At 46.7% G+C, this 23,425-nt stretch overlaps 7 protein-coding genes across 7 annotated transcripts; 4 read left to right on the top strand and 3 right to left on the bottom strand.

Annotated features, from left to right (window-relative positions):
• Window positions 1–6,079: 6,079 nt before the first annotated feature.
• CLUP02_03647 (uncharacterized protein) lies at window positions 6,080–6,670 on the bottom strand (the record flags this gene model as incomplete). The annotated part of the gene is made up of 2 exons (XM_049282666.1): window positions 6,080–6,264; window positions 6,604–6,670. 2 exons carry the CDS (start codon window positions 6,668–6,670, stop codon window positions 6,080–6,082), a joined length of 252 nt encoding a protein of 83 aa, XP_049139809.1.
• Window positions 6,671–6,729: 59 nt separating this feature from the next.
• CLUP02_03646 (voltage gated chloride channel) lies at window positions 6,730–9,698 on the bottom strand (the record flags this gene model as incomplete). Its single annotated transcript, XM_049282665.1, has 7 exons — window positions 6,730–6,789; window positions 6,842–6,952; window positions 7,006–7,389; window positions 7,438–7,770; window positions 7,820–8,941; window positions 9,009–9,388; window positions 9,476–9,698. 7 exons carry the CDS (start codon window positions 9,696–9,698, stop codon window positions 6,730–6,732), a joined length of 2,613 nt encoding a protein of 870 aa, XP_049139808.1.
• Window positions 9,699–12,015: 2,317 nt separating this feature from the next.
• Window positions 12,016–15,388, top strand: CLUP02_03645 (uncharacterized protein; the record flags this gene model as incomplete). The annotated part of the gene is made up of 3 exons (XM_049282664.1): window positions 12,016–14,307; window positions 14,370–14,809; window positions 14,860–15,388. The coding sequence occupies 3 exons, from the start codon at window positions 12,016–12,018 to the stop codon at window positions 15,386–15,388; spliced, it is 3,261 nt and encodes a 1,086-aa protein (XP_049139807.1).
• Window positions 15,389–16,250: 862 nt separating this feature from the next.
• On the top strand, window positions 16,251–17,224 carry CLUP02_03644 (eIF-6 family protein; the record flags this gene model as incomplete). Its single annotated transcript, XM_049282663.1, has 3 exons — window positions 16,251–16,285; window positions 16,416–16,574; window positions 16,678–17,224. The coding sequence occupies 3 exons, from the start codon at window positions 16,251–16,253 to the stop codon at window positions 17,222–17,224; spliced, it is 741 nt and encodes a 246-aa protein (XP_049139806.1).
• Window positions 17,225–19,230: 2,006 nt separating this feature from the next.
• On the top strand, window positions 19,231–20,317 carry CLUP02_03643 (uncharacterized protein; the record flags this gene model as incomplete). Its single annotated transcript, XM_049282662.1, has 2 exons — window positions 19,231–19,353; window positions 20,081–20,317. The coding sequence occupies 2 exons, from the start codon at window positions 19,231–19,233 to the stop codon at window positions 20,315–20,317; spliced, it is 360 nt and encodes a 119-aa protein (XP_049139805.1).
• A 358-nt stretch (window positions 20,318–20,675) lies between these two features.
• Window positions 20,676–22,175, top strand: CLUP02_03642 (uncharacterized protein; the record flags this gene model as incomplete). The annotated part of the gene is made up of 1 exon (XM_049282661.1): window positions 20,676–22,175. One exon carries the CDS (start codon window positions 20,676–20,678, stop codon window positions 22,173–22,175), a length of 1,500 nt encoding a protein of 499 aa, XP_049139804.1.
• Window positions 22,176–22,266: 91 nt separating this feature from the next.
• CLUP02_03641 (uncharacterized protein) lies at window positions 22,267–23,358 on the bottom strand (the record flags this gene model as incomplete). The annotated part of the gene is made up of 6 exons (XM_049282660.1): window positions 22,267–22,447; window positions 22,528–22,654; window positions 22,716–22,841; window positions 22,934–22,972; window positions 23,043–23,186; window positions 23,304–23,358. 6 exons carry the CDS (start codon window positions 23,356–23,358, stop codon window positions 22,267–22,269), a joined length of 672 nt encoding a protein of 223 aa, XP_049139803.1.
• Window positions 23,359–23,425: the final 67 nt, after the last annotated feature.

The raw sequence follows: 23,425 nt of genomic DNA, 5'->3' as shown, positions 1-23,425 counted from the left end.
ATATTACTTAGTAAAAGTAAAATAGCTAGGGGGCATATCCTCCTTACTAATTTCTATTACTAATCAATTTCCCTTTCTTCTTAACTAACCTAATATTCCTTAAATAAAGTAAATAATCCGCCTATGCCCCTATAATTACTTATTAGCGATTATATTTCGCCTTATTATACTTTATACCCTTTTTTACTTTACTTTTATTACTATTACCTAATTATATACGCAATTATAAGTATAATATTCGCGATTTACTAATTAGAAATATTAATTAAGTATAATTAAGTAATTTTATACGTAATTATTAGTATAATTTTTATTAATTAGTAATTATACTTCTTCTTAGGCTAATATACGCATAATTATAAGTATAATTACGCGTATATACTTATTTATAATTTAATTCTTTTTATTTAATTTTTTCTTTAGTATTAACTATTTACGTATATATACTAATAATTTTGTATAGGACACTCCCTTTTTTAATAATTACGTATGCTATATAATACTTATAATAAGCGCTTAATATAGCGTTCTAGCCCGTATTAAGGGTATATAGCTCCCGACGGTCCCCGTATACTAATTTACGTAGTACCCTAACGACCTTATATTTTATAAAATAACTTCTTACCTCTTTAATAATATATACTTCTATATAATAGCTTCTTTATTATACAGATTCTTATATTATTTATAAGCTCTTTATCTTCGCTTTTAAAGACTTTTTACTAAATCTATAACCTTAATATTATATAAGTTAGTATATACTACCCTATACTATTTAATATTATTATATTAACTTATATAATCTAGCCTTAGCGTTAAATTAAGCTTAACCTTAAGATTACTAAAAATAGCTATTATATACCCCTAAATATCGCTATAATTCGTACTTAGGCTACTAATACTATTTAAACGACTATATATAATAATACTAAGATTAGTACTAAGTTGTGCGCCCGTTATAAAGCTAGTAAAAGCATTTTTGCTAATTATATTACTTTTATAAGTAAGGGCTACTCTAGTTATAATTATATATTTACTATATACGAGTATACGCTCGTTACGCCTCCCGTTATTACTTATATATTACCCTATATTACTTTATATTTATTTATAGTTTATTAATGGTTCGTATTAGCTTATAATACGCTTATTAAAGTCGTTAAGCGCGGTCATAACTATAAGGGCCGTAGTAAAGTTTATATCGGCGTTCTACTTAAGTCTTTAGGTACTATCCCCGCTATATACCTCTATATAATAGCAGAAGCCCTTAAATAAATAGCTAAGTAAGCTAAAAATAATAAAGAGGGTATATATAATAATATATAGGATTATAAAGAGCGTTATTAACTTATATATACTTTAAATAAGGAGTAATTAATTTAATATTCTTATATAGTATAATATAAGAGTTTATATAAGTATATATTAAAATATAATACGATTAGGCTTAATACCTAGGTAATAAGGCCTTTATAGAGTTATAGGGTACTTATTAACTATAAGCTAGAGTATACGCGCTTAGTTTAGCTTATAAGAGGCCGTAACTAACTATATAAAAGCTCCCCCTAAAGTTTAATATTTTTAATAAAATTATAGAACTTTTATTTATTGTATATTATTATTATATACTTTTCTATCCTTTTTAGCGTTATAAATCCCTATAAGCGTCTATATTTCTATATATATACTTATAAGACCTTATAAGTAAAAGGATACCCCTATATATTACTATAATTATATATAAATATTTACCCCTTACTTAAAATTTCTTTCTTAATTTCTTACTTTATATATTACTACTTTTTTAAAATAGTACGACCGCGTATTAATTTTTTATTATATTAAACAATAATTATTATAAAGTTAAAAAGTAATTAAACTTATAATATAATTATTATATATATTTTTATAGTTTCTAATATTAGAATTATAAAGCGAACTTTTGAACGTTAACTTACGAAATAGGACTTACGATGAGAAGAGTATACGGTCTTTTCTAAGGATCTATTAATTCGTATTTAAGAATTATTCTTTTAATAATGTTTAAATAATAAAAATATCCTTTTTTAACTCTAGTCTAAAGGATTTATAATTATAACTATAAGATTATTAATACTTCGTTAATAGAATTAGCTTTAGTAACGATAAATACTAAAATAGCTCGTAATTATATAATAATAATTAAAAAAGTTCTTTTTTAGTATACTAAAAGTTACTTACCGTATTAAAAAGTATAGTAGAGAGTATTTTTATATATAAGTTCGCTAATAAGCTTATATTATTAGCTAAGATAAACTATACTTTATATATTATAAAACCTTTTTATAATAAGTTTAAGATTAGTTAAGTAAGATAAGGTACCGTTATAAAAGGTTTACGACTCTTAGACTAAATTATATTTAGTTTTTAAATACGTATAATAAGCTTTTACTATTTAGATTTAAAATCTATATTAGTATTAATACTTATTCGTAGTTTATTATATAGTTCTATATAGGGGTTTTTACTTATACGTCCCGGAATATACTTATATAATATCTTACTATTATTTAATAACGAGGATTTATATTATTATAAGTTCGTTTAGACTAAGGAAAAGAAACCGTTCTTATATTTAGTATTTATTACTACCTTTTATAATACCGTTTAATAATAAAAAGTCTAATTATATTCCGTAATTACTAAATCTTTAGTAAAAGTATTTATAACGTTAAGATTAAGAGTTAGTAAAATCGTTTTTATCAAAATAGATTAATATATTAGTGAGTAAGTAATATATATTTTAATATATATAAGTATACTTACGTTTATAAAAATACTTCTAACTACTTAAGTTCTAAGGGCTATTTTATATAAATATACTCTCTAACTAAATTGTACTTTTATTTACGTATATATTACTAATTCGTTCTAATTTTATTAACTTTGTATAAATTTAAAACTCTTATCGAATTCGTTATTAAAAAGGTCGCTCTTACGTTATTTTTAGTTAGCTATAGTAATTATACTATTAACTTATATTACGAACTATATAAAACTTTATATAGCTAATTAATTAAGACTAAGTTTAATAATTATTAAACGCTATTTAGAATAATAATAATTTAGATATATATTTTTTTTAAGTTACTTTATAAATTTATACCTTAATTATTAAGGGCTCCCTAACTATATTAGCTAAAAATACGAAGTTTAGCGAGGCTAATTATTTTTATTTTAAAGCGTATTAATATCTTCGTATTTATTTAAAGTAGTATATATATAATAAGCTCTAATTAAAAGTTATTTTATTTAGTAAACTATAGGGTAGTATTATATAGGTTAAGTAAAGATTAAAAGATTTTAAAATTAATTTTAAAGTATTAAATAGCTTCGTAATTATAAGTAATACTAAGGACGAAAAGGAATTATAAATATAATTATAGTTTATTCTAAACTATTTACTAACGAGAATGCTCGTTTCTATCCTTATAATATACTAAGTTATTTATTATTATAAACTTTATTTTCTTATTGAACTATTATAATCTCGTCTTTCCTATCGTTTTTATCCTTTTTATCCTTTTTCTTAGCCTTTACCTCCTTTTTAATAATCTTCTTTTCTTACTTAATTAATAATTCCTCCTTAATTTTTATCGTTAATTTAATACTAATACCTATTAAAAGCCGTGTTTTTAAAATATTTCTATACGTCGTTTTACTTAAAGTTTTAGTTATAATTAGCTTTATATAACCTTTTCCCTTTTTTATTAACTAAAGTTTAATAACTAGCGACTTAATTCTAATTTAAAAAATAATAAAAAGTTAGTAATTATCTTTTTTATATAAGATCGAAGTTTTAAAAAGGAATCTCTCTAAACTTATAGCTTTATATATTACTTTATAATACTTTAAAATATTATAAGGATTCTTTATATTAATTAGAAATACTATTTACTTTATTAAAAGAATTTATTAGTTTATTATAAAATATAAAATAATAGATCGCATTATATCTTAATATAAAGTAAACGTTAAAAAGTAATTAAACTAAACTTTCTTAATAAACTTTTTAATAACTTAAATATTAGTATAAGTCGTTATTTAGAAACCGTTAAGTTCGTTCTTAAAAAAGGATATGTTATATAATATAATAAAAATAATAATTATTAGTAATTACTTTAGCTCTTTTTTTATTTACTAAATACTTCGTTCCCGCTCTTTTAAGCCCGTAAAAAGAGATTTTATTAATATTAAGGCTTATATATTTATACGTTCTTATTATATAAAAAGGGCAAAGCTTATATAAGTATTATTATTAATTAGTCGTTTTAGAATAGCTTTATAAAGAGGTATTTTAAGGTTAATTAGTTTAGTAACGTCTTATATAAAAATTAAAAGTTATTATAAATTTATATTATAATATTTATAAACGAGCTATTAGTTTAATAACTTAAGTAAAGAGTAATTTTTATTTATAAAAAGGTAAAAAGTAGTAGTTACTTCTATAATAAAGTTATAAAGAGAAGAAAAACTTTTATATTAGGGTACGATATTATATAATTTTATATACTACTATATAGTTTAATATATTACGAAATTAAAATATCCCTTAAACTATAAATCTCTATAACCCCTATTTATAGGTTATTATACTAGTCTAAACCCTATCCTAGGTAGTAAGGTAACCGTAAAAAACGATTTCTGCTTTAATATATAAAAAAAGTGTTTTGGCGGAGTGCCTCTTGCAGTCTGCCGTACTCGACGCCGCGTTGCCGTTGCCGGTGGTGGAGAGCAAGTACGGATGCACCTTAGATAGGTGGTAGCAGCAGCCGCAGTAGCGCATGTAGTACGGATGTGTCTTGTTTCGAGCTTTGGTCCCCTGGTCTGGATTTGAGTCAAGGTAAGGTACCTTTGCCCTTGGATTTCCTGACCGCAACGACCAGACCGAGCGCCACTCCCTCAGCTACCTCACCTATCTATTGCGGAAAGATTGGTATCTTCTTGCTGGTCGGGGGAAGAAGCTAAGGTTGCAAGCACGGCAAGGTCTCTCAACTCCCAGCGAATGCGATGACGGGGAGACCTGCCAAGATTACGTGCCAGTCAAGGGAAATGTGGGGCAGATTGAAAGCTGGGGTCCTTGGGCCTGACCTCACACACACATAGCAGTGACACACTGCCTTGCTGAGGTACCTTGCCTTACACACGGGCCTTGGTTTGGAGGGGTAATTTACGCCGTTTACGCCGCCACCGCCTTCTCTTGTCCTCGCTTCCCCTAAGTACCTTACCTTACTCCCGTAGTAGATAACCTGCGGCAAAGCCAGCAGCGGCTCGCGTAAACGGCGTGAATAGGCACAGACTTATCACTTTAGGCAGGTTGACACTCTTTAGAACCGAGAAACTTCACACTCGGGCAGACTTGCTCTTTCAGAGAATCAACACATTCGGCAGGTGTAAGTAGCTTGCGTTAGTTATAGGAAGCTCGGCCATGTTCATCCTGATACGACGAAACTCTGTTGGAGCTTGGGTGCAGGAGGTATCTTCTCCTCCTGGGCAAAGGAAGCGCGCTACCGCGGTGAACGTACCCCAGATTTCGCCCAATCGGTTCGCTTTGCGCACAATCGCCTCCAAGTTGGTCCTTTATGCCGTCTTTGGCGCATCTTCAGCCTCATGAACATTCTCAAACTACTTTTCGCCACATCAACCCTCTTTCCCCCAGATGTACTGATGTTATCCTCTCAATTCACCCTCCAAAACCCCGGTGTGATTCCGTCGCATTGCAAACCACAAAGATCAGGCGATAAGCACCAGCCCCATTGATACAGATACCTTGATAAGAAATGGAGAATAAATCCCCCCCCCAGGTGGAAACGAACATCTCCACCACCAGGGGCAAATATCTGGGGACTACCCTTAGCGCTTCGCCGAATCAAAAAACCCACCGACCGATGACGGGACCGGAGAACCGGAACCGGGAAAGGTTGCCGGTTCTTGCGCCATACCTAAACTAAGAGATTGAATTTCGCCCCTCCTCTCGCCGTCGGCGTGTGTTGCCTACTTGACCAAAGTGTAGAATGAAGCGCATAAGACAGGATTGGCATTAACCTCCCGCTCCAGTGCAATTGTTCTGCCCGGTGGCGACAAGCCCGGGCTGGGTCCGGTCGGGCCGAAGCCGGTTGAAGGACTCCACTTCGGCGGCCGAGGGGATGCGCGCCGGATGCCGAAGGTTATCTTCGATGACGGGAATGGCCAATGCCCGGCCTACGGGGGGCTTTGGCCGGTTAACTGACACATCTGTTCAATTATATCGCTTCACCAAAACCTCACTCAAAGCGGTCTCGAAAGATTGGGAAATGAGACTCTGTCTGCTGCGGTTACTTTCGTGCATTTGTTGCGACGACACTCTTTATGTGCACAATAATCATTCTAGCCTTTCCCCAAGTATTCTGTCCTTCTTTCCCAGCCAAAGAGAAAATGCTATACATCCAGGTTCGAGCACAGTCGATCATCCAGGAATGCTCTAGGAGACAGTATCTTAAAGAGAAACATGATATGAACGCCATACCCAGGCACGCTAAGCCGCAAGTATCGAAACATGGGCGGTATGCAAAAACTAAAACAGACTTCCTCCGTCTCTGACAATGTATCCAAACATGTCGGAGGTGAAAATGCTGGCAAGGTGCAAAAACATAATGCAAAGGTGATTTGAGCCCAAACTTCTGGTTTGTTGCTCCAGAAATGGACACCAGATCAATGGCCCTCCTTCTCCTCAAGATCCCGCATGTATCTCACGAAGCTCTTCTTATGTACCTGAAATAGAATTAGCCAAAAGAACTCGTCAAACAATCAAGAAATTACGCACCATTCCTGCATAACGTCCATTCTTCAGCACACACACGAAGCGCAGACCGAGCTTGACGAAACACTCGTAAACAAGATCCATAGGGGATCGCATGTCCAAAGCCACAGGTGCCTGTTGACGAGAATTAGCCTCGATATCACTCGCAAGGTCCGATGGCCACTTACAGGGTCGATGTATGGAGTAAAATCAGTCTTGTCCGTCTCACCATCATCATCATCAGAGTCCTCAATGGTTGCAACTTGGGCCATCAAGCACATGCTTGATGCCTCGTCATCCAAGTTATCGAGAGCAAATTCCAAGTCTGGAGCGGGGATTAGGCCAACAAGGATGCCATCCCGGATGATGGGAAGACCTCCGTCAATCTCTCCAGCTCTGTGGAGGGTCTGCAACTTGCTGCGAAGGCTGACTGCAGACACCACTGGAGAGGCGCTGATGTCAATGACGCGTTCACGTCGGACACGAGGAACGATGTCTGCAAGATCCGAAGTGAAAATGGGCTTGTGCTTGTTGTCCAAGAAGGGGTACGAGTTCATGCTTGTCAGGAGATCCTATCATAGTCAGTAGCCGCCCGAACTCAACGCATTTCTGCAACTTACGTAGATGCTGTTCGGCTCAATGGCGTCCGCAGTCCACTTGGCCACCAAGATTGCCAGAGAGAATGGCAGAACATAATCCAAGCTGCCGGTAAGCTCGAACAGAATGACTGCAAGTGTAACTGAGAGTCGGGTTACACCGCACATGGTTGATCCAGCAGCAATGAGACCGTATACTCCCGGCTGAATGCAGGATCCCGCCTCCTTTGCGGCACATGCCCCCCACAACCCAAAGTCGGGCCAAAGCAGAACCATGTACTGCACCACATGGCCGACAAGTCTGCCCATGAGACCGCCGACCACCATGGACGGAACGTAGATACCGGCAGGAACTTTCTGAGAGGGTATTAGAATGGTGATCAAATTGGGAAATGGACGTACTTACAATGCCAAACGTGATGATCGTCAAGAAACCTTTGATAAGGAATGCAGTGAAAAGGCTGAGAAGCACAGGTGGAATGTCCTTCATAGCAGTTGGGCAGAGGCCATAGTCTTCGCGACCGGAGCCGTCGTGACATGGGGCTGCAAGGTTAAGCATCAGTTTGGCCACAGGCTGCTTTGTGTGGACGTTCCAATAACTCATGATACCGGTGACGACAGCAACCAGAAGTACCTCGAGCATTGGATACGTCTTGATGAAAGTGATCCTTCTGAATGATTTGGCCCAGTGCTTAGAGGCTTTGATGAAAAGAGCACCGGCAGCACCACCCAGGATGCCGATGACGATATAGAAGACGATCTCAAAGTAGTGCCAATCTGCCACATACTTGACTTGGAACATTACAATCTTGTGTGTGCCGTAGGGGTTGAGGAACTTCAACGATAGTGCGGCTACAATACAGCAGAAGAAGGTGCGGAAGAGTGTCTTCGCTGGGAAGAAATACGAGACTTCCTCGAGACCGAAGAGAACACCTCCTAGAGGAGCGCCAAAAGCGACGGCCACACCTGCAGCTGCAGCTGCAGACAACACCTCGCGCCTCTTGGCATCGTTCTTGTCATACTTGGAAAAGAGACGGCAAGCAATGTTTCCAATACAGGTAGCAATGTGCACGTAGGGGCCTTCTTTGCCGAGGCTGAGGCCGGACGCCACACTGAGAATGAGAGCGGCAGACTTGATGACCAAGGTTTTCACACCGAGGAAACCGTGCAGGACAAAACCACTGAGAATGACACGCACTTCGGCCACCCCACTCCCGGCAGCAGAGTAATACACCATCGGGGGAGGTACAGCGGCCTCAATCGCCTCAACGACTTCTGGGGGAGTCGGGCTTTCGTCGCTCGTCGGATCGTCTGCGTACGGCGCAAGCTCTGCCGCGAGGTTTTCGTCGAACGTCGTCATCCGGTATGCCGAGGGTACCACGGTCTTTGTGGTCAAGGTCATGGCACAGGCGATGCCTGCCAAGCTAACGCAGCCAACCAAATAGATGGTGAATTCGGTGCCTACATCTCCAAATGGCCAAAACCTCAAAACCTCGGACCAGGTTTGCCAATCTTCGCAAGGGCCTTGCTTCGGACAGCAATTCTATACACAGCGTTAGCGTCTTCTAAAAGTCTTTGGTTGCAGTAAAACATACTCTCTCGCTAATGTACCAGCCCCGCGCGCAATATCCGTACTTATAATCGAAGACAGTGGCTTCCGATAAGTTGACTACGTAGGCGACGAGGGCGACGATGAAACCGCATAGCGCACTCAGAATCCATCCTTGTGAAGCGTCGAAGATGGCATATAACCTTCCCCGAAAGTCCTTGCGCATCTTCAGAGCCTTGACTCGGTGGGCATCGATGATATTATCATGGACCCAGTCGGTGGATGTAAACTGATCGTACCATACGCGCTCGTTGGGTTGTATTGATCGTTTCGACTCGCTCATCGGATCGGGAAAGTCGGAGAAGGCATGTGAGAGGCGTTGGCCCAAGGACGGGTTGCGACTGTGGTGTAAACTTCTGATGCTCCCTGGGATAGCGAGGGTGCAAGTTAGCCTTTTTGGTTTCTCGGTTTCCTGATACAGACGCAGCATGTGAAAACATCGGAACGACATACCGGCAGTGCTATGATTTCTTGACAGGCCCGGAGTCAGATACTTTGGGCTCTCCGGACCGGATTGGTGAAGACGCCTTCTTGATCTTGCGCCACCCAGAAGCAGAGGGGAGCGCTCATCCGGCTCTCCTCCGACCGAGCTTCTCCGAGAGTCGAATCTCGGTCGTCGCGTACTCATCGGCGAGGGAGGGCCCGAAGGCGCGTTATCGTCCGGTAATTCCGCCATAATTGGGCTGACTACGCAGTAGGTGTGTGTGAAGACGGCTCGAACCGTTTGAGTTCTGGAGTTTGTTTCGAATCTTGGATATTTCGACTCAACCAGCAACTTTTGGCGGCAGTCCAGGCAAGGTTGATGTTAGTTGGCAAAAGAGCGGAAGCTTGCAGCTTTCAGGAAGATGGGATAGCATTCGACGCAGTCAAGTAGTCTAGAATCTGGGCTTTGGACAAAAGATGATCAGGGGTAGCTGCGGAAGCCTCGAAGGGAAGGCTGTCCTGATAAGCAAGCTGTATGGTTTTAGGTTGAAGCAAGCTGAAGTTTTAGCACGTGAACCTAGTGAACTTGGTAGGCGTTCCAAGTTCCAAGGCTGCAGACAACCTTGAGCACAGCAAGCGCAAGGTTGGGGGAGGCGGGAGACAGGATCACGACGTGGGGTTCGGTGTCAGATGCGACGAAACGTGTAGGCGGATGACTATCGCGGGCGAGACATGTTCCTTGGCGTGTATACTGCGTCGCCGGGTGTGTACACGGCGAGGCCGGGGGAGAACGCTGGAGGGTGGGCAAGACGAGAAAGAAGAAGGAGGAGGAGGAGGATAAGGAGGAGGATGTTTAGGGGAAAAGAATAAAAGTAGCCATCTACTTGAAAAGAAGCTGGGGAGAAAGCCGCAAGGTGCCCCGATAGTTTGGTTATTCTACTCCGTAGTACGAAATACCCAGACGGGTGCTAGAAGGTGCGGCAGGCCTCGAGATGGAGCTGTCGCCCGTCCACTTTCCCGAATGCCCCCCAAGGCCCCAAGGGCCACAAGGGACACCAAAGGTTGGCCAGGTTGGGCTGTGCAGCGTATTTGCGCCGGGGGCACGCGCGGTAAGTTGTAAGAGCGTGATCCACCCTGAACAGTTTGGCAGTGCCGCAAAGTGTGTAAATAATTCGTAGCGGTGGGAGGGCGTTCTTGGCTCTGAGGTCATTTGCACCGGGTGACCCTTAGGGTGGATGCTTCTGCAAGACATTTAGACGCAGTAATTGGCTGACGCCTAGCGCATTTCCCGCCGAAACGGTCAGATCGACCGAGGACCCTGAGATTGCACCATTGCGGCCGTCCCTCATCTTTTTCACCACTCCGTGAGTACGGAGTACGTACTGTCCCTCCATTACCCAAATTGCCGACTCACTCATTGTTTCCCGCTCCCCTCCACCGCCCTTTTTCATGCTGGATTGCAGCAAAGGCACATTTCTAGGGTATAAGGTATTTCACCATGCTTACCAAGGTGCGGTGCGCCGATGCCAACTTATCCCCCATACCGCCTTCCTCCAGGGCATCATTCCGAGTGCAATCCGTATCCAATCCCACGTCTGCAAGGTGCGTGAGTCAAGCGACTGTCAATCCCGAATCCCACCCTTGTCCCGTTCCAGCGCCTCAAGTCCTCAGTCACGGGTCGCTCTCCACGTCCCCATCCTGGAATGTTCCGAACTCTGCCCATCCTTCATCCAACCATCCAACCCTCCAACTTGGCGTGGTGCTTCGATTGCTTTGGCCTTAATCCTATGTTGACTGGCACTATACTAGTCCCAAGAGCAGTCAGCCAGTGTCAGTCAGATTAAGACATGACACCCTCATCAACAACGACATCAAAGCTTTCAAAGCCATCGCCATCGCCATTCCTGCCTGTCATCTATTTTCAAGCGGACCGGTCGACCCGTTTAGTCCTCGTTTCCGAATAATTGGATTCAGAGACAGAGCCGAGGCCCATCAGAACCAAAATCCTGGGCCTGGTCCTGTTTTCATGGTTCTTCCACTCGCAGAGGCAGAGTGAACCCCAGGTGACTTACATAAGATGGGCAAGCCAATCACATGCCACGGTCCCTGTACCCAATTTTCCGTACCGTTGAAGGCGCTCAATGCCAGCCGTAGCTCCGAAAACCAAACCACACATGCCCAGGTTTCTTTAACGGTGAGGTGCGACGCTGCGTGGCTGCTACCGTTCGATTAAGGTTGTCGTGTTCTGTGTTCTAATTTCTGCCTTATGCGTGAGGTCGATCGCTGCCAAACCCCCACGTTTCTACAGTACTCCGTACTCCAGTACCAACAATTGCCCGTTTCCGCCACCGTCAAGCCGACAACGCGACTTACGCCACGGTATCCTTGACGTCGTTCTGGTTCATCACCGTAGCCAATAGCCACCAGAGCACATCACACGCATCAACTTTGCGCAGTTGGACATCAGGGCGTACTCCCAGTCAGCCGCTTACATTAGCAGGCAGCCGCGACGCCGAGTTCACTCTCGGTATTAATCATGATTCGGTGAGCTGCGGGCCGGTGTCGTCGATATGTCGGAGCCTGGGGATAAAAAGTTGACGGTGCCGAAGTTCTCGTCGTTCAAGCCCAAAGCCCCGGGTGCAGCACCACCTTCTTCAAGTGAGCGTTCCCGCGGCCGGAAGAAGAATAGAGAAGAGAAGCCCAAGGAAGAACGAGCTCGTCATGAGTCTCGACGCCACAATGACCGTTCGAAGCATGAATCCGAGCATCGTCGGCAACATCGCAAACGAAGTCGGAGTCGCAGTCCCAGCCAAGAACGAGCTCTGGTCAAGAGAGTCGAGGTAGCACCTGTTCTGAAAGACAAGCCCGGCGATGGTCTTTTCTTCTTTGACAAAAAGGGCGACCCCTTAATCAGAAGATACGGCGGCAATGATCGTTCTCGCGTGCCCCTGTACCGCCGCAGTGGCCGTGGACGAGTCCTTGGCTCAGGTGGATATCTGTACATTCATCGAGACGGCCCGCAGGAGCGCTTCAGTATTCGACAGCCGGGAGAAGGAACCTCGACGCTGCGAGATCGAGCTCTTTTCCAATCCAAGACTCACCGTGCAAAGCCGTTTCGTATACGCGTACGCAGCAGTCCCAGTGGTACCGATGTACATCTTGCTGAGGAGGACTTTGTTCCACTGAGCAAGTCATCGAAGCGACAGCGCGCCGAGTCGCCGGGATCATCAGAGGATGAGAAGACGGCGTACAGGTCGATCAAAGGCAAGGCCAAGGCTCATGAATTTTCCGACAGCGATATCGACTTCGATTCAGATGCCGAAGGTGGCGATTTCGACGTCGGATCCGATGATCCCCTGAGACAACGGTCGATTCAATTGTCCCGTCGGGTCAAGGAGCACCCTGGAGACATTGAAGCCTGGTTTGAACTGATCAATCATCAAGACGTGCTGCTTGATGCAGGCGGGAGCCTGGACCGAGACGCCACCAAAGCCGAGGTTCACAGCTTTGCAGAAATCAAGATATCAATGTTCGAGTCTGCCCTGTCTCACGCAAAGAAGCCCGAAGATGAGGAACGGCTCCTTCTTGGCTTGATGCTGGAAGCTGCACAGGTTTGGTCTTCCTCAAAGCTCGAGAGCCAATGGGCGGATTTGGCGAAGAAGCATGATGATAGCTTTTGTCTGTGGAAGGCTAGAACTGACTACAAACTTGCGAATTTGGTTGCGTTCCAGTACAACGACATAAAAGCCCTCATGGTCAATCGATTACAGACCGTCTACAAGCAGGCCATGGTGTCAATGTCGCCCGGGCCAAGCCGCCTCGCAAGTAACGCAGAGACCCAGCGCTACGAGCAGATGGTCTATGTATTCCTCAGAACAACCAGGTTCATGTACGATGCTGGCTTCCGCGAGCTCGCAGTCGCAGCTTGGCAAGCGCTCCTGGAACTCAACTTGCAACGGCCAGCGGTCTGCGACACCATGGCAGAACTTCAGATAGTCAGTTCGTTCAAAGACTTCTGGGAAGACGAGTCACCAAGAATAGGAGAAGACAATGCCCTCGGGTGGAACCACTACGTCCAGATGGATGGCGTTGTCGACCCTCCGGAACCCCGGACAGATGACGATACTGTCCCCAAGTCGCGAGACGTGTACAAGTCCTGGGGTGCAACGGAAAGGCTTCGAGCGACGAACTCAAGGAACCCGGCACGAGCCACCGACGATGTCCTCGAGGATGACCCTTACCGTGTTGTTATGTTCTCTGACATTGAGGAGTTACTATTTGTGATACCGTCAGAGGTTGTTCCCTCACTTTGGAAGCCTCTAGTTGATGCTTTCCTGCTCTTCTGCGGTTTACCCACTGGATTCCGGACCAGCGACTGGACGGAAGCTGCAGAGAACGATACAGTGATCATGAGCAATATGAGGCTGTTTGAGAAGGACGTACTACAGCGCCCCAACGAATCCGACGTCCTAGACGAAACCAAGCTGGTTCCAATTTTCAAGCAAGATGCATCTCGGTACGCGCTGTCGGCTGACTTGCTGTTTGCTGGTCCCGGATGGTTTTCGCCGTTTTGCGGGTGGACCAGTACGTCCAAAGAGTCTGACGGACCCGTCACCATAGCAGCGGTCTCCAGCACTCTTCGGTTGCTGCTGAAGTCGAGAAGCTACCGGGAGCTGGCCGAGTACTCTCTGGCCATCGAAGTTGTCAATGATCCCAGCAACACCAAGAAGCGCGCAAAGACTTTCATCAAGCAAGATCCCTCGAATCTCAGGCTATACAATGCCTATGCTCTCGCCGAGTTCTCCAACGGCAACGCGGGAATAGGTCTCCAAGTTGTTGGCTCAGCGACAGGTTTGATTACCGTAAGTGCTAACACTACACCAATGTACATTTTATCGGCCAGGCTCTAATGATCATCTACTAGACCTCCAACAACATCGATGGCTCAATGTTATGGAATACCTGGGCTTGGCTGGAACTCCACGGAGGGAATAATGCTCAAGCTTTGGTGCGTATCTGTGCTGCGACAGACGAATCCTGGAGAAATGCCCTTGCAATCACGCCCTCTCCTTCACAACTTCTCAAGGTACATCAATCATTATCGGCTACTCTGGAGCATCAAATGTCTACGAAGCAGCTCGATGAAGCTATAGCTACCGCCGAGAGCTTGGCATTGCTGGCCTACCTCACAGCCCAGGAAGGATCTGAGCCTGCATCAGAGGCGCAAGGAAGCATCTCGGCTGCGATGGAGAAAATCTGGACCGCGTCTTCAGAACTCTGTGCTCAAGGTCAGACTAAGTCGTCGACGCATGAGAGACTTCTTCAAGTCGCTGCGAGGCTTCTTTACCACCATGCAAGCCGAGGGTAAGCATGTCCTAATTCCTCCAAATGTCTCGAGGTTAACGTCAAGGCAGACCATTCCGGCGTGCGTATTTGCGAGATCAGCTCAGCCAGTGCATTGAGTTGTTTCCACGCAACACAATCTTCTTGAGCCTGTTCTCGTGGGCGTCAACCACGTTCGGCATTGACGACCCTGTTCGTGACATTCTCCGAAAAGTCGCTCTCACGAACGCCAATGATAGCATCAGCAACCGTGTCTTTGCGATTCGATATGAGCTGCAGAGGGGCAACGTGTACTCCACACAAGCAGCCTTTGAGCGGGCACTAGACAGCCCGGCATGCAGGTCCAATCCTGATCTATGGCGATGCTACATCAAATTTAGCTACGCGAGGCAACAGCTTAGATCCAAGGCAAGGGATGTGTTTTTTCGAGGTCTTCGCCATTGTCCGTGGTCAAAGGAGCTGGCACTCGAAGCCTACACGACGCTCGTCAGCGTAATGGACGAGTTCGAGCTGCGGTCCGTCTTCAATACGATGTCGTCCAAGGGGTTACGGATACATGTTGATTTAGACGAGTTTTTGGCCCAGCACAAGAAGACGTAAGGAGGGAATTAAGGGGGTCAATTGAAGGAGATTGGCGGACAGCAAGCCCAGAGAGCCCGCCTAGCATAATAGTAACACAATACATTGGTGAATGCTATGACTGTGACTGATGTGGTGATTCAAACGGTGAGGGATGATACAAATGCTATTCATCAGTTGCATATTACTGCGGCAGGAACTGAACTGTCCAATGGCTGGCTCTGTCAGCCTATGCAGAGACTATCTCGGCTCTAGACTGCAAGATTGCAGGATTAGGACGAAGAGTCACAGTGGCAATGCAGCCGCGGCGGAAAGGGACCTTGAAAGGGCAGGTTATGGCTTGGTTTGTAATAGGAACCGGGGAAATGTGAGGTAGTGTGGTTCTGATGCGGAGTGACTCATCAGCCATATAGCGACAATTGACTCTTTTTGTGCAGCCAGGGCGGTTTGAGGCGAATCAGGGTCCACACAGCTCGCTCGGTGTGCCCCGCACTGCCCGGCGCCCCTCCCCTCAATGGAAAGCAAACCTGAAAGCCCAGAAAGGAGAAGGCAGAGCCCATTGAGTGTGGTGAAGAACTGGTGCTGGGCTGGCACCCGTGGTCGACCTGAGCAGCTAAGGTAATTGCCCCACCTTGCTCTCTATCGATTGTCGCTTTTTATTAATTGCGACTTCCGCCACTGCAAAAATTCCATCATCAACACCACCCTCACGACAAGATCCTTGACGAACGACAATTTTTCCACACGACCGCGCCAAGGGTTTTTATTTTCCTCTTCTCACGAACGAAGCATCTTTTACGAGTCTTTATAGCCGTAAAAGTCTCATCACCTTCAAACCCCCTCAACAATCAGTAATCGAGTATCCCCCGAAACAACCACAGTCATGGCGGTGCGCGCGCAATTCGAGAATTCCAACGAGTAAGAGAACCCCGCCGGATCGACCCCGCCATTGTGCTGCACGCCTTTGCTCCAGCAACCCGCACCCTCCGCGATGCTCTTTACCGTACAACCAGACGTGCTGACGCGAGACTTTTCTGCTCCTTTTTAGAATTGGTTGCTTTGCAACTCTCACCAACTCTTACGCCCTCGTCGCCCCGGGTGCCAGCGAGAACTTCTACAGTGTATTCGAGGCCGAGTTGCAGGGTGTCATCCCCATCTGCAGGGCAAGCATCGCCGGTGTCCGCATCATCGGCCGGTTAACAGCTGGGTAAGCAACAAGCGATGGATCCTTTAGGAGGGTTCGTTTTTTGGGCATACGGCTTCACAACCCGCGTGAGCTTCAAGTTTTGCTGACTGGTCTCGGCTTCTAGCAACCGCAAGGGTCTTTTGGTCCCAAACACAACGTCCGATCAGGAGCTCCAACATCTCCGGAATAGCTTGCCAGATGAAGTCCGCATCCAAAGAATAGAGGAGCGTCTTTCCGCCCTCGGCAACGTCATTGTTGCCAACGACCACATCGCCCTCATCCACCCCGATCTGGAGCGCGAGACGGAGGAGATTATCGCCGACGTCCTCGGTGTCGAGGTGTTCCGCCAGACCATTGCCGACAACGTGCTCGTCGGCTCGTACATGTCGCTCACGAACCAGGGCGGCCTCGTGCACCCCAAGACGTCAATTCAAGACCAGGACGAGCTGTCGAGTTTGCTGCAGGTGCCCCTCGTGGCCGGCAGTGTCAACCGTGGTAGCAACGTTGTCGGTTCGGGTATGGTTGTCAACGACTGGATGGCCGTGACCGGTTTGGACACCACGGCGACGGAACTCAGTGTTATCGAGAGTGTATTCAGGCTGGGCGAGGGCCTGGGCCCGGACAACGTCAACACGAAGCTCAAGGACACCATGGTCGAGTCTTTCTACTAAAGAAAGGATTGGTCCTATGGGAAAAAGGGGAGAGCTGCATGTTGAGCGGTTGGCTGCAGGAGTACTTTCTGGGTCGGGTTTTTCGTTGGTTTGGGATACCACTTATTGGGTTGAGCATGGTTTGGTAGGCTCTTCTCGTGAGCCGGGTTTGGGTTCACTCAGTACAGTACAGATGTATCTGTATGGCCGGCACGAATAAAAGCCCCACGTGGGCACTTGAAACCCAATCTTGTTGAATCTCGTTGTGCCAGCTGGGTTCCCAACCATCGTGGCTGTTATTGTGAATGTGAACCAACCAATGCCATGACAATGATGATGGACAGGCTTCGATGTCGCTCAGATAAGATGTATCCCCTAGAGAGAGAAATAAAGCTAACCATGAACTTTGCTATACAAGGTTGAAGGAACCCAAACAGCGAATGCGATTCCGCGTACGTAGTATTTCCCGAGCAGGTCCTAAGTCATGACGGTCGTTGACGGCGAAAGAGCGAATTACATCGCAGTCCGTGGGTTTTATTTGCCTTTCTGGCTGAAGTTGACCGAATCAACACCCTATTGATGAGTAGCCTATCAAGTTTTGCAGTGCCCATTTCGACCTCGTTGGTAAAGTTCCAGCCCCCCTCCCCCCGCCAAAGCATCTCTTCCCAACCTGGAAAGTACAAGCATTGTCCGGCTGAGGAGGAGAATGGTACGTGCGGGGGGCCGAGAGGGAGAGGGAGGATTTGTCTCTTGATTCAGTACGGGAGGGAGAGTGTAGATATGTGCGGCAGTCTCTTTTCCAGAGGAGGTCTAGCCTCAACTCTGGGGGGAGTGAATATTTACGGGGCGGCCCAGCCACCTGGTGCAAGGGAATGGCGGCGTGGAAAAAAAGAGAGGGCTCTTCTAATGCAAGTCTCGGGCTCATTCGTTGACCTTTTACGATGTTCCGACGGTGTTCGACGCTTGATGTGCATTTTCTTTGTATATATAGACGAGACAAGGAATTTCCACGAGGGGCGCAAAATTTAGACTGCGATGGTACTGCCTGGGTTAGGAAGGGAGCATGGGAAGCGCGTGATGTTATGGACCGTGGCGGTTGAGGCGTCTTTTCGATTTGGGATGTGGAATGTGGTGGTTTCTTTTCTACATGCATGCCTGAGCGTGGCGGGATGGAGCAGGAAGGGCGGGCTTGAGCCGTCGATGGGGGGGTTTTTTGTTCGCCCTTCTAAGCTACCTTATTCTCAGTAGGATTTAATGTGAGTAAGGTTGAGTCGCCTGCTTTGCCCCCTTTGAACATTGGTGTTCATAGTTGGACGTGTGCCCTACAGAATTAGCGATTTACCATGTTTGGGATTTGTTCCAACGTTGGAATTCGGGAGCTCGGGACGATTGGAGGTTTCGCTAGTTTGGGGTTGCATTCCATGTTGATGTAGAAGATCTGCGAGGACGGACTCTAGACGCCGATCTTCCGGTAGATGAAGGCAGCCGATTGCTATTCCTACGCGGGGAATGGAATGCCTCTATTGTGTAGATACACAAGTAGGCAGTACACTTTGAGTGAGTTATGTGTTTGTGCCTGTGTACATCTCATCGCACTTTCAGATGTCAAGCCTCTCGGGGCACGGGCATGGGCACGGTTGGAAAGCACAAGCCAGAGTCACGACAAAGTGGTGAGGAATCATCTGGTGGTTTTTGATGTCGAATTGCAATACGATTTCCAGGGTCCAAGAGAAAGGTACCTTTGGTTGCACGGACTCGGGGACGTGCGGTACGTGCTCCATAAAAAAAAGAAGAGGAGGGAAAAGACCATCAATTGGGGAAGAGCGTTCGGGAATCGGCGGTGCGTTGGACACTTTGAGAAATGGCGGAAGACGACGAGGAGAGAGTGTTGTCCGTTGGCATGGTCAAGTGACGACGCACTGGATGGCGATTGTACTCCGTAGGGCCGCCTCACTTCACTGTTCAGAGCCACGGAATCTGGACCTGCCAGCCTGCACCTCGCTGCCGGCCCGCTTTTCACTGCCCAAATGGTGATCGGGTCGACGGGTTCCACGGCCAAGTTGCTGGAGACGGGATGGAGACCGCCCAACCACCGCCAATTGCTGGATGTTGACGTCGCCCGCGTCGTCGCCTCCTGCCCGGGTCCTATGGTTTGTTTATCAGGGACCTCCCGGCGTTCTTTTTGTTTTCTCTCCTTCGTCTTGGTGGCTGTCGACCTGAACCTTCCATTCTCTTTCCTCAGTCCTGTGCACATCGAAAGGGGAAAATCAAGGCTATTTGCTTTTTTTTTTCCTTCTCCGTCACTCGCCGTCATAACGTCGACGCCCCCTGCAGCGCCGGCCTCGTGGGAACAGACACGCCTTTTCCCTCTGTGTCTGTGTCAAACCTGGGGTCTTCCCCGTTTCTTCGACACCTGCACATACCACGGATACATTGTACCGGCTATATGCAGCTTCACGACTCTTGGGCCGCACTCTTTGTCTCCCTCGCACGCTTGCATCAACACTGACGGATACTTGCTGTCTGATATCCATCCCTACGGAGTACCTTACGCAACTACGGATACTTACGCACAAATCGAAACGAAACGACGTTTGCCTATCTGTACGCCCATGCTGACTCGGAGGCTCGTCCATCCACTCTTACTATCACATTTCCTTTGACCGATATCCAACGCTGGACCGGGCACCCCAATATCTCCGCTTTTTTATGCCTGTACTATACTTCGTACAGAGTGACCCCGACACTCTTGCATAGTCACAACATTGGAGGAAGCAGTCCGAATATCAATAGGTATTATAAAGCCTTGGATCGGGATAATCGCGACTAGCCTCTCAGCCACAAGCGCAGTCGCGTACTCACCTGCGACTTTGACAGCTTCGACGGCTTACAGCATCCCGCGCCGCCGACGCCTTCCAAGCCGGAAGCTCTCGTCACTTTGTTCACGATCTGCGGCTGGTTGCGCACCTTTACTTTCTGTGCGACCATCCCTGTGCGACCTCACTATACTGCAAGTCTGCAAGGACCGGGCACCCAAGGGCCGTCTTCATCGATTCCAACAAGAGGTTCATGCGAGTTGTGCTTGACCGTCCGTCGCCTGTCAACTTTCCCTAGTCCGACCGACGCTCTTCATTCTCGCTTGCAGGGGGACCTGGCATCTCATCACGCCAAAAAGTCTCGCAGACTCGCACTCCCCTTTGTCCCAGCTCGATCCATCCCTACCGAGCGGGCGACCACCACCAGCCGACCACCCTAAACTTCCAACGCTCTTCCCTCGAAAAAGTCCGTCTTGACTCTAGGTTGCTCCTAGCTCGCGACGTCCGCCCCTCCCCTTCCGTTGCTTGTGGCCCGAGTCGATCCATTTACGTTCTTGGTCTGGCTGCCAACCCAAGCCCGCGATACCCCCGGCCGTACAGCTAGACTCAAGCTGGGAGACACATATTGCCCGTCCCACACGAAACATTAACTTATCATGCTAAGCCGTCACGCCGCCGCCTCCACACCCGACTCCCCGATGTCTTTCCCACGCCCAACCAAGTCCTCTGGAATGGACAAGACTCAAACTCTACGCTGTGCACATGGGCCTGAGAGCGTTGATCCAGAAGACGATCCTGCTTCCCCAAGCGCTACCCCCGGTGCTGCCTTAAACACCAACCCGCCTGTCCAGCCCGAGCCGTGTCGCATTAGCTCGTCTGGAGCCGATCGAAGCTTTCCTCGACTACACTCTGGTCACCAGAGACAGCATTCAGTACCAAACTTCCCTTCTACCAGCAAATCCGTCCCACAAGTCACCTTCTCGCCATCCCTTGAGCGAGGGTCTGGCCGCCCCTTGTCGGTCAATATGCCTCTCACGGGAGACAGCAGGAAGCCTTCAGATGCCACTCGAGGAGGCATACTGAGCGGCTGGCTAGGTGGATCTCCCAACAATACAGAGGAAGCCAAGACGAACGACGATACGATAGAGGGGACGCCTGCAAACAGGCTACGCAGAAGACAAACCGGTTCAACGGAGACAACACCCAAAGGAGTTTCGCCAAGTACATCACGGTTCGCCTTCTTCAGCTCGCCCTTCTCCAAGAACACACCAACACAAGTCAGCCCACAGCAGGATGAAGAGTTATTGTCCATGAACATCCAGGAAGCGCTCTTCCCTCCTACCTCTCCGACTCACAGAGACGCCTTCTCGCCTGCGGCCTTCAAAAACCTAGAGGCCACGGCCGTTGGCCTGTTAACAAAGTTCCAAACCGCCTATCAAAGGCAAAATGCCGCCTTGATAGAACTACGAGTCGAAAAGGACGCTCAAAACGAAGAAAACGATGAGGCGGACACACGGATCCAACACCTCAAAGTCCAACTTGAAAACATGGCAACCAAGGTGGCCGAGCAGGAACAGTCGATGCAACAGCTTATGACCGAACTGAACGCGGAGAAGAAGGCCAGGCAAGAGGAGAGGGCGATGCGTGAAAGGAATCGTCCGATTTCCGAGGGATCGTCAATATCCGAAGATCTCGGCGCCGAAGAGGACCAGGCCAGGAGAAAGTGGAGAAAGAGCGCGGGATTCGACACGGACGAGGAGAGCGTCGAGGACGCCAGCGTTTTCTCGAGGTCACGAAGTCCTACCACCGCCGCACCCAGCGTGTTCGAGGGCAGTATATCGGAGGCATCAGCAACCCCATCAAAGTCTAATTCGCTCGGCCCTCCGAGAACCTCACGGCCGCCGCCGACATCGAAACCGTCACCACAGCAGGCAAGCGTCTTCCAGAAACTTATGAGAGGGGTTACAGGCGACACTGCGAAAGAGGAGGGAGGCGTGGCATCGTGTTCGAACTGCCGCGGGCAGGACCAGCGGGCCGCGTGGGATACGGTCAGTCTGCTGAAAGACGAGAACCGTGGATTGAAGCATCGTGTTGAGGAGCTGGAGTCGTGTGTCGACAGTGCGTTGGACGTCGTCAACGGGCTTAGACTTGACTGACTGTGTCGTCATGTGTGATCTGCATACCCCCAACCGCGCGAGCTATTTTCCGCGGCATGACTGGCGTTTCCTGGGTTTCATATTTTCTTCTTCATGAGTTAGGAGTTTCTTTGGACATGATGGGACAAACCGATACCAATGAGCTGGCATTGTTGAAATCTTTGAGAGCGGACCAGGGGGCATATACCTCGTCACTGGCAGACGATTTGGTAGAGAATGAAAGAAATCTGTCTGGCAACTGCAATATTTCCTCGTTGTGACATCCACGCATCCTTAGTGACATGTTTGGGTAAGACCGAATCGAATCTATGGGAGTAATAGGGTTGTGTCGAGACGGAAAAATTGTAAGCACCTAATCTGAGGTTGGGAGGCTGACGTTGAGGAGGGAGAAGGCCAAGGAAGCTTGGACGGATAAGAGAGAGGGGTGAGAATTATGAGATGATGGGTGGAAACGGGTGTCTGTGCCAAGAGGACGTGGTCTTGGGAGGGCAGAGTGGTGATTTCTATTATTTTTCTAGGCTTTTCTGTGGCGATTTGCACTAGGAGAATGCAAGTCAAGCATGTGTTCATGGCTGATGGTTGAGATTCTAAGGTCCGTAGCCTGCTCATCTCTTCCTTTCGTAAATACGTTTTGGCCCGCTGCGTGGATCTGGGGATGGGCCGCTCCTGGCAACAGTGTCAGACTGGACTCCTTTTATATGGTCTGCTTCAGTCATGTTTCGATGTTCAGTCTATTTCGTATACCATATGATCATTACGTATTGAGATATTCGCAAATGGCGAGCTTTCCTGAGTACCTGTGTACGTAGTGTAGATTCAGCAACAAAACGTCATATGATCAATGCTCTAAATCGTGATGCCGTTGACCGCGTATAGCTAGTAGGAACTGTCTGTCGTGCCGCAGGACAATTGGCGACAGCTTGCTGATCAGAGAATAGGGGGAAGCAAGTGGTGGTAGCCCGTTTCCATGCGCCCATTCAGCTTGCCCGTCGACTTTGGAGGGGCAAGCGGCTATACAGACAAGAAGAGCAACCACGGTCAATACCACAGTCACCAGTGAGACCAATGGGGCCTTTCAGAATCGGACTTTGCGTACTCGTCAGGCTTTCTCCTTCTCATCGACCTGACGGTTGGAGTCGGCAGCGGGCAACGCTCTGACATATCCACAGTTAGCCACCGGCATCAAAGCCAGGCTGTTGTTCACAACACTCTTGAGAATCACACGATATCTTGAAAGCGGAAAACAAAAT

This window comes from Colletotrichum lupini, chromosome 2 (genome assembly GCF_023278565.1).
Source record: "Colletotrichum lupini chromosome 2, complete sequence".
NCBI classification, from domain to species: domain Eukaryota; kingdom Fungi; phylum Ascomycota; class Sordariomycetes; order Glomerellales; family Glomerellaceae; genus Colletotrichum; species Colletotrichum lupini.
The sequence above is the reverse complement of the archived record's forward strand: the minus strand, read 5'-3'. Positions and strand labels throughout refer to the sequence as shown.